Below are 15,082 nucleotides of genomic sequence, written 5' to 3' on the forward strand. Positions count from 1 at the left end.
CAGTTTTCTACGAATATACAAGAAATGCACAATCATAAGATTAAAACTAGTTTTTTTAGCCGATGCCTTCGGCACCACGGGGCTAAAAAAACTAGTTTTAATCTTATAATTGTACATTCTATATCCGCGGAAAGCCGTTTATAATACGATACGAGAAATAACTGTTCTTGTCTTTGAATTGCGAAATCTGACATCCTTATAATAAAGTAACAGGATGTTTGTCTTTGTGTTTTTGTATGTTTGTCCCGAAGGATCTCGCTAACCCCTGAACCGATCGGATTCTCCTTAACAGAGTAGCTTCTAAAAGGTCCCAGGAAGGTTTACAACTATTTTGGGGGAGGGTTCCACAACCCCCCCAAGAGAAATCACACAAAATCGAGAAAAATTTTTAACATAGAGACTTGAACGCAACATAGAAAATTTTTACATATTTGAAATAAAAAAACAAACATTTAAAGTACTACTTGAGGACTCTAGGGGCGTAAGTGCTAGTTAAATAATATAGGAAAAGTCTTAAACCAAGGCACATACAAAAATAAAGAAGATTAGATTATTTGTAACTATTAATAGATGTTTTTGTTATCTTAGTTACAGAGAAGCTTTGCTTTCAAGAACTTTGCCTTTGAATTATCGTTGCAGTTTAGGTAAGAAGGAGTAGAATTATTCTTTTTCATAAGTAGCGAAGGTACTCTTTTATAACTAGGTTATTACCTGTGACGTCAAAAAATGAGTGAGATGAGATGAGAAGTGGGAAAGAAAACCCCTAAAAATGAGATTGATAATCCCTCATTTTTATGACGTCACAGGAATCAAAAGTAGGACAGATTGGGCTTTGTCCAAATAAGGAATAAAATTGAAAACAAAGATATAACATAGGGAATACATTACATATACACAGTAGAAATCTTAATTTACGTATTTTATTTTAGTTATAGAGAAGCTTTACTCTTATAAATTACTCGTCTTTGGTGTCTTTTATGCTTAGGTAAGGGTTAAAATTAGTCATTTTTATAAGTAGTGCAGCTACTCTATAAGATATGTATGCCTTTCCATTCCACTAAATATGCCTGTTCTTTCCCTTAATTAGCTGTTTAAATGATTTTAAACTTTTTTATTGGGCCTTGAATTACAAAATTTAACAACAAATAATATAGGAAAAGTCACAAAACCAAGGCTCTTAAAAAAATAAGAAGCTTAGATACAAATAGTATAAATAGTATAAATGCATAGACGTCCAAGGGGGGGGGGGTAAAATGGGGATTATCCCCCCAAACGATTTTGGGTGTGCCGTAGGCACCCCCAAAATTTTTTTTTCATTTTATCCCCCCCCCCATTTAAAATTTACCCCTACCCTGGGAGTGCCGTAGGCGGCACCCCCAACCATTTAGGGGGGGGGGGGGTAATTACCCACCCCCAAACAATTTTTGAGGGGTAAATACCCCCCCCCAAAATAAAAAATATCTAACAAAAAATTTTTGCGCGCTTCGCCCGCATTTTTAATACTAAATATTTAATAAAATTTAAATTACCAACCCAAAAAAAACTTTTCCCCGGGGGTAAACAAAATTTACCCCTGCCAACAGATTTCAAGGGGGGTAATTAACCCCCCCCCCAAGCAAATTTTACCCCCGCACATAGGGGCAAATCCAGAAACAAGGGGATTTAATTATTTAGAGCCCGAATTTCGTGTTCAAAATGTCATATTAGGGGTTTTTGAGGACAGGGAATGCATTTCTAAACTTATCAGAGAAATTTGAGAATTTTTCAGTAGCGCAGCTACTCTATAACTAGCTTTATGGGCCCTTTAAAGTGTATCTATGTCAATTGTAGTCCGATTTTAGTGTTCAAAGTGTCAAATTAGGGTTGTTGGGGTCTGGAAATTCATTTTAGTATGAGGGGAGGGGATGGTGTAAAGGGGGTGGATGGGGAATCCTTATTTTAGCTAGCTACAAGTTTCACTTTAAGTAAAAATAAATTCATTATAAATGTGGGCATGGTTGACATCAATTTTTATAAACTTATATCTATATTTATAATGATATAAAAATTCTTGTTTACCGTTTATATGTATATTAGCGGCTTTGCCCCTAGCCTCTAGGGGCTTTGCCCTAAGAGGTATTAAAAAAAATCAAGTATCTCTGGTGTTGCAACCACTACATTAAAAAAAAAATATGGGGGAATTTTTGTTTTTGGCTAGGTTGTGGGTGTCCAACCACCCAAGAAAATAGCATAAAACCAACACAGGACCAGTAGGTATATTCCCTGAAAAGTAAAATCCAATCGGTTCAGTGGTTACCAAGATCTTAAGGGACAGACAGACATTAAGCTACTTTGTATTATAGACTAGCAGCTTCGCCCCTAGCCTCTATGGGCTTTGCCCCAAGAGGTAATTAAAAAAATAATACCTCTGGTGCTGTAACCATTACATTTTAAATTAACTGCATAAAAAAATTGAGAGGGATTTTTTTTTTTTTAAAGGGTTGAGGGTGTCCCACGCCCCAAGAAAATAGCTTGAAACCACCGCAGGACCAGTAGATATATTCCCTAAAGATTAGAATCCAATCGGTTCAGTGGTTACTAAGATCGTAAGGGACAGACAGACGGACATACATCAAGCTACTTTGTATTATAGATTAAAACCCAGGGATCTAAGGGACAAAACAATGACTGATTAATGTATGTAATATTGATGCAGCAAATTATATTACAAAAAAAATAATTGTCTGTAGATGAAAATTAGTGGTTGAAACGTTTCAACACTCAACTTAATGAACCAACCAATAAAAAATCAAACAAAATTCATAACGTCGCATTGTTAAGCCAACCAATATAAAAAAGTTATTATAAAACTTTGGGGACTAGTGTAATAAATAGCACAATGTCCCCTCCCTACCTAAATAAAACTGCAAACATTAAACATGAAGACCATGTGACTACATAATATGAAAACAAAGCATTACCAATAGACAGACGGATAGGCTAAAATAATTGACGGGGATTTTTTGTTTTTTGGGAGGGTTGAGGGTGTCCTACACACCAAGAAAATAGCTTAAACTCAACACAGGACCAGTAGATATATTCCCTGAAGATTAGAATCCAATCGGTTCAGTGGTTACTTTAATCTTAAGGGACAGACAGACGGACATACATCAATCTACTTTGTATTATAGATTAAAACCCAGGGATCTAAGGGACAAAACGATGACTGATTAATGTATGTAAATCCCAAATATTGATACACCAAGTTTTATTACAAAATTAATTTTCTGATGATGACAATTAGTGGTTGAAACGTTTTGACACTGGACGTAATGAACCAACCAATAAAAAAAATTCCTTAAGTTGTTAAGCCAACGAATATAAAAATATTGTTAAAAAACTTTGGGGACTAGTGTAATAAACAGCCCAATGTCCTTCCTCAATAAAACTACAGACATTAAACATAAAGACCATGTAAAGGCATAATTTTAAAACAAAGCATTACCAAATGACAGACGGATAGGCTACTTGCTAATTCCAATTTAGAATGATTATTAGAACACCAAGTTTTTTGCATATTAACTTTACCTTTTCGCAGTGAGGAGGGGACATTGGGCTGTTTATAACATGTTTTAACTGCTAATTTTAATCTACAAAAGGGGTAATTTTGTATATTATCATTGGGGATGTATATCAATTTATCAAACTTTATCTTATCCCTTTAGATCCCTGATATTTGTTAGAATCTATAGAAACGATTATTTAGTTACAAAATCTCGAACATAAAGAGGTTTATATTTAGGCTTACCCCCCCCCCTTCATCATTTGAAAATATTTATTACTAACTTTAATTCAAAGTCTGAATAAATATTTCTTATATTTTGCGTCTTTTATTTATATGTATTACATCTCACATTTTGACTTTAAAAGCGCGTTTAAAAGATTTTCCTAACTAACTTTTCGTGCACCCACCCTCAGAAAACGCACTAAAAACCCCTACGGGGGCGCGGAGGGGTAAATGAAACCAGTACAGGCGATTATAATATGTCTTTGGGTAATCAAATATCGTATTTTTAGCCCGTGGCAACCGGTGAAAACATGTTTCCTCTTACTGTTTAATTAAATGTTGATTATAAAACAAACAAAAAAAAACTAAAATCTTAACTTCAACTAGAATTATTAAGGACTTATTTCTTTAATTTGTGTTTTTTTCTTTTATATTGTCAAAATACATGTAGTTCATGACTCACCTGAAGTTATTTTGTCTAATTACGTTAATTCTAAGAGATTTTATAATACTTTTAAAATTGTTGGTGAAACACAAAAAGTATGCCTTTTTCTGTAAGAATAATTTTTTGCATTTCTTGACTTTCAGGCATTAGAAAGCGTACTTAAAAAGCGTATTTTTATGATTCCTTTGAAACCTGATGTACATTGGGTATGATAATACTCATAGGATGATTAAAACTTGATTTGGGGGTGGTGAATTGAATCCCCTTGTTGCCCCTATGTGCCCCGGGATAAAAATTTTGGGGGGGGGGGTAAAAAAAATTGCGGCGAGCTTCGTGCGCCATTTTAACCCCCCCCCCAAAACTTGGACGTCCCTGTATTAATGTGTATATTTTTCATATAGTCATAGAGAAGCTTTGCTCCTAGGAATAACTTGGCCTTGGTGTTATCTTGTGTGCTTAGGTAAGTGTTAAATTATTCATTTTCATTAGTAATGCAGCCACTCTTTATCTAGGGTGTGTCCCTCCCCCCTTATCATTATTCACTTTTTACACTTCCTTGTCAATAAAACAAGGATCATCATTAATCATTGATAACCCCATCCCCTTAATTTTGTAGATAAATTGAATATAAATGGGTTGTTTGTATGCCTAAACCCAAAGGGAAGCCAAGTAAAGAACTCGATATAACCCAACCTACAGAAATGATCAAATGAAAATATACCCTACAATGTTTAAATATATTTATTAACTAACAGCTACGTCTCTAGAGGCCTTTAGGGTTACTTTAAGTGATGGGGGTTGAATTCGACCCCCCTTTTTTATTGTAGAAAAAGAAAATAAGGGGGGGGGGGAGGGTTACAGTTAAAAAAAAAACATTTTAAACCTTCCCAGTACCTAAGCAAAGCTATACTGTTAAAGAGAATAGACAGATACAGACAGACACAGATCTTGTTATTTTTATAAAAAGATAAATGTATTTATTGTTTAGGTACAGAGAGACTTTACTCTTATGAATATAAGCTCGGCCAGGATGAGGATGTACTTAAATTTATCAGCCCTGGATCCCTTCTATCATTAAAAAATGAATGTAAATTATCAATTTTTATTTTGCAGGTACTGAGTAGCTTTGCTCCTAACAAGTACTTTATCCTTTGTGTAGAGGTAAAAGGTAAATAATGATTATTTCCTTTTTATACAGCAGCTACATCATAAGTAGGGTGTGTCTGTTCATCCCTCTTTTTCTTTCTTTCTTTTGTTTTTTATCTTTTTCCTTTCTTCTTTTACTCTTTTCTTTCCTTTCATATTTAATATTTTTTGGTATTAATGATTTGCTGTTTATTGATAGAATTAACCATGTTAATATAAGAGTAGTATATCTATGATTTGATTAGATATTGCATATTAAATGACTGAAAATGTAAAGATTTCTAAAAGGCATCTACTCTACAACTTCTTTTGTCTGTATAACTTGTTCTCTGTGTCCATCCATAATGATCTGGAGTAATTACTAAGAATGTTGAAAAGACTATGAAATTAAACTGAACTGCCAAATAAAATGGAATCATGTAATTTCTACTATTGTGTTTCTAACTTTTTACAAATTCAACTTAATAAGTTTTTGGCATAAGACTCTGCTATGGATTTTTACATTTTCTAATTTGTTTTATCTTTATCCTGATAAATATAAACATGATTATAATGTAACACATAAATATTTTTCATAGACAACAAGACAAAACAAACCTTACTGCTTTACATAATTGGATAAAAATATTGTAGTAAAACTCTTCAATTTTAGGCAGTTCTGCTGACAAAACTGATGACAGTTCATCAAGTATATAAACTAGAAGTACAGATACTTTAGCTTCACTGGCTACCATAGCAACAGCTGGGAGTGCTGTTACTACTCCTTCAAATCCTTCCATAATAAACATGTTCACAATTAGATAGATGTATATTTAGTTCAGGTAAGTCTTTTCAAAGAATTACAACATAACCTTTTCCCAAAGAGAACTTATCTATGTCTGACTTCAACAAAAGGTTTCACTATCAGCTACAATTCAATTCTTCTTTACAGGGAAGATTCTTATACTTCTTAGGAAAAACTATCTACAAAAACTATCTACAAATAAGGAGAGCAAGAAAATTTAGAAAAAGTTATAGAAATATTAAAAAAACATAGTTTGCAAGAGGAATCAAAGATTTTGAAATAGTTTTATTGAACATTACAGTGTTAATGATAGAGAAAGGTAATAGATTCCTTTTTAAAAAAAATCATCTTACAAATTATTATTTAGAAATGGAGGAATTAGGCAGTGGAACTGAAATGAATGAAAACACAGGTTGTACAGGTCCTGGTAGTGATACTAAAAAGGTATGTATTCTGTAATTTTATAGTGCCTAAAACTTGGTATTAGTATTGAAAATTATACAAAAGAAATATTTCAGTCACTCTAACAAAATATTCAAAGTTGTAAGAAAACAAACATATCCTAAAATACCAATACCTAGTAAAAGATATTCTAAAGCATAGATGCATATTACAATTTTAAAATCCATGTATGATCTTGCAGGCCTATATCCTCATTGTCTACAGGAAACTTTGTATGTCTCTCCTATCCACAATTTTTCATTTCAAACTTAAATATATCTTACATAGTTCAATTTTATGAAAATCTTATACCATTTCCATGATGTTACATGCATTAAAGATTCTTTTACTAGGAAAGAACCTAAAGATCATGACTTAATACATGATATTTTCAGAATGAAGATGAAATGGGGTCTACAAAACCTTCTGTGTGTACATGTGGACTTCAATTTGGAGTTTCCCATCTTACATCTCAAGATTCAAAATCTTCAAATTTGCCCAAAGAACTTGGTAATATGAGTATAAATTTCCAAGGTCCTGCAGGAGAAACTCAAAGAATGCTAGCCAAAGAAAAGATTAAAGAGATCAAAGAGAAAGTTGCTGATTATTACTATGATTCAGACTGTAAAGTTATAGGTATTCCAAATCATTATGTAGTACCTAAGAAACCAATTGTGTTAGGTAAAGAGGATAGAAAGAATCAAGATGATCAAATTTTAGATAAACATTGTGAAGAAACCTTACATAATCACATTGTTAATGCTGCTAGAAAATCGAAGTCTGAATATTTTGTGATGTTAGGATTTCAATCTGGAGATTGCATTCAACAATTAGTTAATATGGGAAAACACACCAGAGGAAAAGATCAAACTGCAGATTTTAATGAGCATGAAAAAAGAATAAAGGCATTGTTGGACATTGAAGATATTCACAAGGAAGAACTAGATTTATGCATAGAGGAACATTTACAATGGAAAGAAAACAAGCTTGAATTAAATGATTCAAAGAGCATCTTGTTTAAAAAGGAATGTTTTATAAATAATCAAGTTTATCTGAAGTTGGAGATTGATAGTATTTAACTTTCATAAATAAACATCTTTAGTTTTGATATATTTTTCTAATTATAAAACATTTAATATTACAGGTACTTAAACAGCAAGGGGGAAATAAGAAAATCAAAATTGAAAACACACTCTTGTACAAGTGTCCTACTAGCAATCTAGAGAAATTTTATACCTATCAACACTTTGTCTACAGACTTCAAGAAACAAAAACAGAATGGGATTCTCTAATCATTATCCCAGAACACAATGCTATTATAAATATAGAGGTAAAACTTGGACCTAAAGATAAAGGAGATAAAACCAAACTACTGAAAAATGCTTCAGATCAAACTAAACAGCACTTTTCATTCATGCAGAAATTATTTGGAGGAATGCTTTCTAAAGATTGGATTTTTGTCAAGGCTGCATGTGTTCCTTATTTAGAGATTGTTGAAGGTGCAGAAATACCTTGTGTCAACTGTCAGCAATTCATTCTACAAGATGTTAATGATGTAACACCTTGGTTGAATCAGATATTTGAACACAAACTTGTTACATCAGATAATCATGATCTGACAGTATATGAAAATCTTGTTGCTGAACTGATATATCACTTATCAATTAAAGAGTCAAGTAGATTTAATCAATTGATATCTGATCCAATAACCATTAGCAAAGAAGTTGAGAAAGCATTAACAGGAAAGTCTGATGGAATATCAATTGATAGTAATGTTTCTGTTTACATGCTCAACAATGAACAGCTGCAAGCAGTTAACTCAACATCCAAGTTCCTTATCATAGATGGTGACTATGGTACGGGGAAAACATATGTTTTAAAACAAAGAGCCAAAAAGTGTGCCACTGACAATCTTAAAGATAAAATATTTTACATTGATTTAACAGCAATAACAAATTTTAGTAAAGAATTATATTATACATCCTCAACATCAATTATGGATGAAACAGCTAAGATGGAGTTTGAATCTTATCCAACTGTAAGAGTTATTACTATTAGAGATCTAATTGATGAATTAGATACAGACAAAAAAACTGCAGAAATAATGTATTCAATAAATCAATTCTTTAGAGATAATCTTTGTGATCACCTATTCATTGATGAAATGATAATTGGAAGTTGTGAATTTCCTTACTCTGTGAAAACAATTTGCATGACTATGAAAGTAGATAATGGCTATATGAAAGGTAGATCAGTGTGGATAGAAACTATGATAAAGAATCACAATGCTCTATGTTTTAATTTAACAAAGAACTTACGAAACAGCCAACTAATACACAAGTTTTCTGAAGCTTTCAATTCAAAAATATCTTCAAAACTTCCTGACAATAATGTCATTGGTAGCCATATTTATTACTATCATAATATTCATAATATATCACCTGGCTTATTAGCCATTGCTGCAGTAGAAAAATATTTCTCACTTAAACCACAAGAAGGTGTAGTTGTATTAACATATTTTTCTAACAACTCAATGTTTGATGATTTGTTAAAGAAACACTTTTCCTCAACTAGACCAGTTGTGTCAGACTTCAAAGCATATATGAACAAACCTGAAGGAATATTAGTAACAAATTTCTTTGAATTCCAGGGTGCTCAAGCTAGAAATGTTATCATAATTGATGATAATTCAGAGGAAGGATATGCTAATGTCTGGATACGAAATATGATACTTAGAGCAATGTCATTTGCAATTGTTATTTCCAAACAGAAAGTTCCTGAAGGAAACAAATTTGGAGCAATTGAAGATGAAAATTTACATGAATATATTTATGCTGTAAGGAGAGCTATAGATTGTCATCACTATCACAACAAAGATAAACATGATATTAGTGCCATTACTATGGCAATATTAGATAAATACAAACTATTGGACCAGGATGAAAGTATTGTGATTGTAACTTACACAAGAATTTCCAAGAATATTATGAAAGAAGCAAATACAAAGAAGTTTTTTAGTTTAACTGTAGAAGAAAGAAAGAAACAAGTTAGGGAGAAAATTAAATTAGAAAACAAAGAGCTTTATGAAGAAATGAAGAGAAATATTTCCAGAAAATATGATGAAATATCTTGGAGCTACTATGATGCGTATGCAATTGAAGATCTAGTTAACAAGCCAAGACATATTAATTATATCAATATCAATTATTACTCAGAATTTTATTTCAATGAAGCAAGGAATATGATTGTATTTGCTGATGAGAATATAGATCATAGACATGATTTTGCAGCTTGGGGAGACGAGACAGATTTAGATTATTTAGATAATGAGACAAGGATATATGTTAATATGAGTAAGATAAACAGAAATAGATGTGAAGCACGTAGCAGAGATATAATCTGGGAAGCACAACCAAAGTTTGCAATAATTGTTCATGATGGGAAAATGGATGCATTTAGTCAACCTAAAGAAGCTCTCAATCTAATAGAGGATGATAACCTACATGAATATATAACTAAAGAAAACACAAACCTATTGACGGAGGAAGAACATACAACTAAAGAAGTAGAACAAGTCAACAACCTTCCAAATCAATAAGAAAACACAAGAACTGTATTGTTTTTTTTAATACCAACTCTACTTATATTCCAGAAAAATTTGTATATACTTTAATTTTTTAATGATAATGTATAATATAATATGTATATTAGGAAAAATAAGAGTCTAAAAAATATCTTTTATTTCTATATTTATGACTTCCACTACTCTATAATTTATTTTGTTTACAAGTGATTATTAAAGATTTTAGGGATTGTAGTTCTATAAATTGTTTTCATTTAATAGCATGTCTTAAACAGAATGGCTTTTATTTCTACTTTATATACATTAAATTTTATATTTAGTGGGTTAGAAGTTGCATGATTTGAATAAAAGGTTGCGCGTTTTTTTACATGTATATTTGGCATACTTAATATTACCACTGACAATCTTGTCCATAGGTAGCTGCTATATTTAGATCTTCAGCTTCAGATAAAAAATCTTATTTATTTATATTATATTTAGTAGCGGCTACGCCACTAGAGGCTACTAGGGGCACTTGAGAAGGGGGGGAAGTTGAATTAGATAACTCAATTTTTTATTTATTTTTTGAAAAATTGAGAGGGTGTTGATATCCCCAAAATAGTAATAAACCTTCCCAGTATTTAATAGAGGAATTATATTTTTTTTTCTGTCCAAACACCTGGGATAAAAGATTAAGTAACACCCAACAAACAACCAACATTTTGATTGCAAAACCCTTGTCTGGAAGTCCTAAATGTGCATGTTGATGAGTTGCACCTGTTTTTGGCAAGGGATTTCCCTAATCTGAATATTAATGTCATAATAAATCTAGCAAAGCAGCAGCAGGAACAGTTTTTTTAACATCTTTAGTTATGACGTGGTGTTAAGACGAGATACAACTCTGATTACGAGCTGACATGCTACATGACAAGCCATGGTCGTGGGTATAATTATAGTTATAAACACAGATATATTTAAATCCTGTATTTTATTATAGCATATATCTATGCCTTGAAAACTTGTGTTTTTCCAAAGTATATGATATTTTTAGATATGAATTAGACAAATTTACAAGGTTATTGTTCTGACAAAATAACTTTAAAAATTGTCTTCTCTTCTTGTGGTGTCCTAAAATGCTGAAGTTATTCTTTATAGCGATAAAGGTCTTTTCACGCTATCTACCTGTTGAGCACGGATAACCCCAATTTTTATTTCCTAAATGAATTAGTAGTTTTGTTTACTATGCCTGACCACTACAGGGCCTATATCTGCAGTGATCCAATATTGCGGGGCTACCCAGTACAGAAAATATAACCTAACCTGACCATAAACAAGCAAACGAATAACTATCCTTCCTTTCCCAACCCATCCTAAATTTTATATTTTTTAATCAGAGCTGGGAGGAAGGGGGGTATCAATGTTCAACAAGGTACTTTGTGTGAACGCGCCTGAATATATGGCAAGTGAATATTAAAAGATTAATCACCTTCAAAATTTCCCTGATTTCTATCATAAAATGTTTTGAATCCATTCTCATAAATCTTTCATCTTTCTCAATATTCATTTCTTTATCTAAAATAAAAAAATAAAATCATTATTGAGAAAAGCACATGAATGATTTTACTGCTCAATGGCACCGATGTCTGTTCGCACATCTATAGTACTGGAATTTGATAGGTTTAATGGAAAACTGGTAAAATCAATTACTAAAAATACGCGGGAATTGAATATGCAAAAATGCACAAAAAGATGAAATAACAACTTCTCCAGTATTTAGAGAATCACGCAATTATATTATCAAAGGGTAAAGTAGTAAGTTTTTTTTTGTTTGTAGCTAAAGATCTTGTAAATTGCTGGTTTGAATAGGGTGTGCTTATCAAGGAAGCTTTTTAAGTGTCTTGATATGGATTTATTGGATTTCTGACCTTTCCTGCCCTCCCCTAGGGGCTATGGGCGAGGCTTCAAGTATTATATTTATAGTATTATTGAAAGATTAAACCTGGACAACGACATTTTTAGTAAAGTTAAAATCAAAATTAATATGAAATTAGGTATAGGATACTTTTTAGTAGCGAAGCTACTTTATAATTTGAAATGTCGGTATGTCCGTTTGAACCGTTAAGGTCGAAACATGATTTTTTCGGCTTCTTTTCAATTTTTAGGGATTAATTATTCACATTTTTACATATTTTCACAAAGTTTCATTAATATCTCCTAAATTTTCACTTTTTTATGATTTGTGATTTAGTTTAATGTTTATTTATTTTAACATTGCTCTATATTTCATTTTTTCTGGATGTCCCTCGATAATAAGCTTTACTACTTATGGATGTTGTCATCCTTGTTTATTCAGAAATGTTATTGGTAAAATTAAGACAACATATATGTTATTGTACAAGGATAACAACATCAATAAAAGCGAAGCTCAAAATTGTTTGGACAAACTAAGGTTTTTTTTATAGTGATGCTTTGCTCATTATACTGTACTTTGTTGTCCTAGGAATTATACCTATTTATTATTATACATCTATCATTTTGAGTTACAAAAGTGAAAATATTTACTTGACATAAGATTCCCATTCCAATAAAGACAACATCAAAATTGAGAAATGTTAGAACCAGAGTATTGAAGACTTTGCACTTGTTTGTCAAATATGTATGTTGTCACTAACCCTGCAGGGTCTTGCAACAATGCTGTGCATAAGTAACCTAACCTAAATTTTGTATGATTTGCCTATTAAAATTCTGTGAAAAACTGGTTTTTGGTTATAACCCATGACAACATTTCAACTTAGATTAAAACTATTGGTTGAAACGTTTGGAAATAACTTAACTTAAGCAAAAAGAACCAAAAGTTGTTTAGCCAATGTACATATAAGATAACGTGGTTATAAAACTTTGAGTGTCTGTTTTATTTACAGTCCACTGTCCCCTCCCTCTTTCTAAAGAACTTTTAAATAAAGAATTTGACCAATGTTTTGTTAAAATATTAATGACAACAAGGATGACAACATCCATAAAAGCGAAGCAATGAAACGTTAGGACAAACGAAAATTAACTCTTTATAGTGTGAGAACTGAATAATCAGAATATAAATGTTTAAAAGTCAAAGGAAACAAAATTGTAAGTAAATCTGATGAAAATCTGCTTAAATACAGGATATTGTTTAAGGACATACTTACATTTTTAGGACTTGATTATAGAGTTGCTTCGCTTATAATATTTTTCTTTGTTGTCCCAGGAATCAATATACCAAAAATCAGATCAAACGGTTAATTAGATCACATAAAAATTTGTTGTTGAAAAAGTAGAAAAATCAACATGTTTAAAATGGTCGTACGGACATTTTGGTAATGATTATAGAGTTGCTACGCTTTCTAAATGGTACCTAACTACTACAGGAATCACTATGCAAAGTTTGAAATCGATAGAACAATTCTAACATGCATAAATTGACTAATAAAAGCTATCTATCTCGGACGGACGTACGGACGGACGGACCGACCCTAATTATAGAAAAGCTTCGCTTTAAAAAAACTTGTAATTTGTACTACAAATTACAAGTTTTAAAACGACATTTTCTTATATGTGTTAGCTCAAAAACTTTGGGTGCTCTTATCAAATTTTAATTGGTTGATTCCAATCTGATAGTGTCTAGACTTTTCAACCATTGCTCTTCATTATTGGTGATTTACATCAGTTTATCATCCATGTCTTATCCCTTTAGCCATAATGAAAACTCATGTATAGAATCGGATTACAAACATTTTCCACGAACATTAAAATAGAATCAATACCAGCTTTATTAGCCTTGGTCTTTGGCTCCTTTCATCTGACACAACTGGTTTTCATTGGAAAGCTGTCAATAATACGATGCGATAAATAACTATGTATTATCTATTATTAAAAAATAATTGCTCTTGGTAATTTTTTTTTTATTACAAGAGATCTAAAGAGAAAAGAATGATCTATAAATTGATGCAATAAAATATTGTAATAAAAATTAACCCCTTCTATAAATTACAATTAGTGGTTGACACGAGCATGCAGACACTCAACTTAATAAATCAACCAACAAAATTCAATAAAAGTTCCCAAAATTGTTCAGCAAAAAAAAAATAATAAGACATTATTATAAGACTTTGGGGACTGATGTAAATATAAAGACCAATGACCCCTCCCTCCCTGTGTTTATGAATATTCAATTACTGAAATAGAATTTGTGACGGGGTATTTTTTCTCGTCAATTTAGTGTGCTTATGTAGTTCTCAGATATATTATTGGTCATTTTTAATTCCTCAAAGAAATATGGTCCTAAATGTTCTTGATATAATAGACAATCCTAATTTTTCAAATAAATGATTTATAGAACAAGGAAGACAACATCCATAAAATATTAAATATCACAATATAACTTGTGTCAGAACTTAGTAAGCATAATAATAATAATTTGTAAGTCTAAAAAAATGTACATTTTTTTTGCAAAATTACTCAAATACAGGATATTGTTGAGAACACTAATAGTATGAGTAGTATAGGTAGTAATTATAAGTTATAACATATAAATATGCTTTTCAATATAATTTGAAACTTTCCAAAGTGGTTATTTTACATGGAACATTTTATATTAATGGGATTATACCAACCAACTATGTTTTATAAGCAGAGATATTACATGTACATTCTGAATACATACAGGGATGCAAGAATATGTCTAATAAAATAAAAAGAAAGATCTGCCTATCTGAAATCTTGGACATTTTTGCCTAATTATGTTGTAAAATAGGGAAGGGAAATATTTTATTTTATTTGTCATTGTCCTTACCTCCCTGGAGTAACTGAACCATACAAATATTTTTCCGGTGTTTCACATTTTAATTTTTTAGTTGTTTCCTAAAGATTCATATTCACACACCTTTTCGTTAGTATTAGACATAA

At 31.4% G+C, this 15,082-nt stretch overlaps 1 protein-coding gene and 1 long non-coding RNA gene across 2 annotated transcripts in view; both read left to right on the top strand.

Moving 5' to 3' along the window:
- LOC145304363 (uncharacterized) overlaps nt 1–15,082 on the top strand; it is a 119,119-nt gene that overhangs the window by 72,273 nt on the left and 31,764 nt on the right. Inside the window, exons 2-5 of the mRNA XM_080146230.1 lie at nt 4,613–4,671; nt 5,325–5,379; nt 6,010–6,178; nt 6,509–6,585. Of these exons, the coding sequence (XP_080002356.1) occupies nt 6,511–6,585 (75 nt within the window). The 5' untranslated portion in view covers nt 4,613–4,671; nt 5,325–5,379; nt 6,010–6,178; nt 6,509–6,510. The remainder of the gene's footprint in view (nt 1–4,612; nt 4,672–5,324; nt 5,380–6,009; nt 6,179–6,508; nt 6,586–15,082) is intronic.
- The window catches only part of LOC145303929 (uncharacterized), a 164,980-nt gene that overhangs the window by 66,101 nt on the left and 83,797 nt on the right, over nt 1–15,082 (top strand). The gene's annotated exons all lie outside the window — the stretch shown is intronic.

Source organism: Acartia tonsa, chromosome 13, assembly GCF_053477335.1.
Source record: "Acartia tonsa isolate MP-2025a chromosome 13, ASM5347733v1, whole genome shotgun sequence".
Lineage (NCBI taxonomy): Eukaryota > Metazoa > Arthropoda > Copepoda > Calanoida > Acartiidae > Acartia > Acartia tonsa.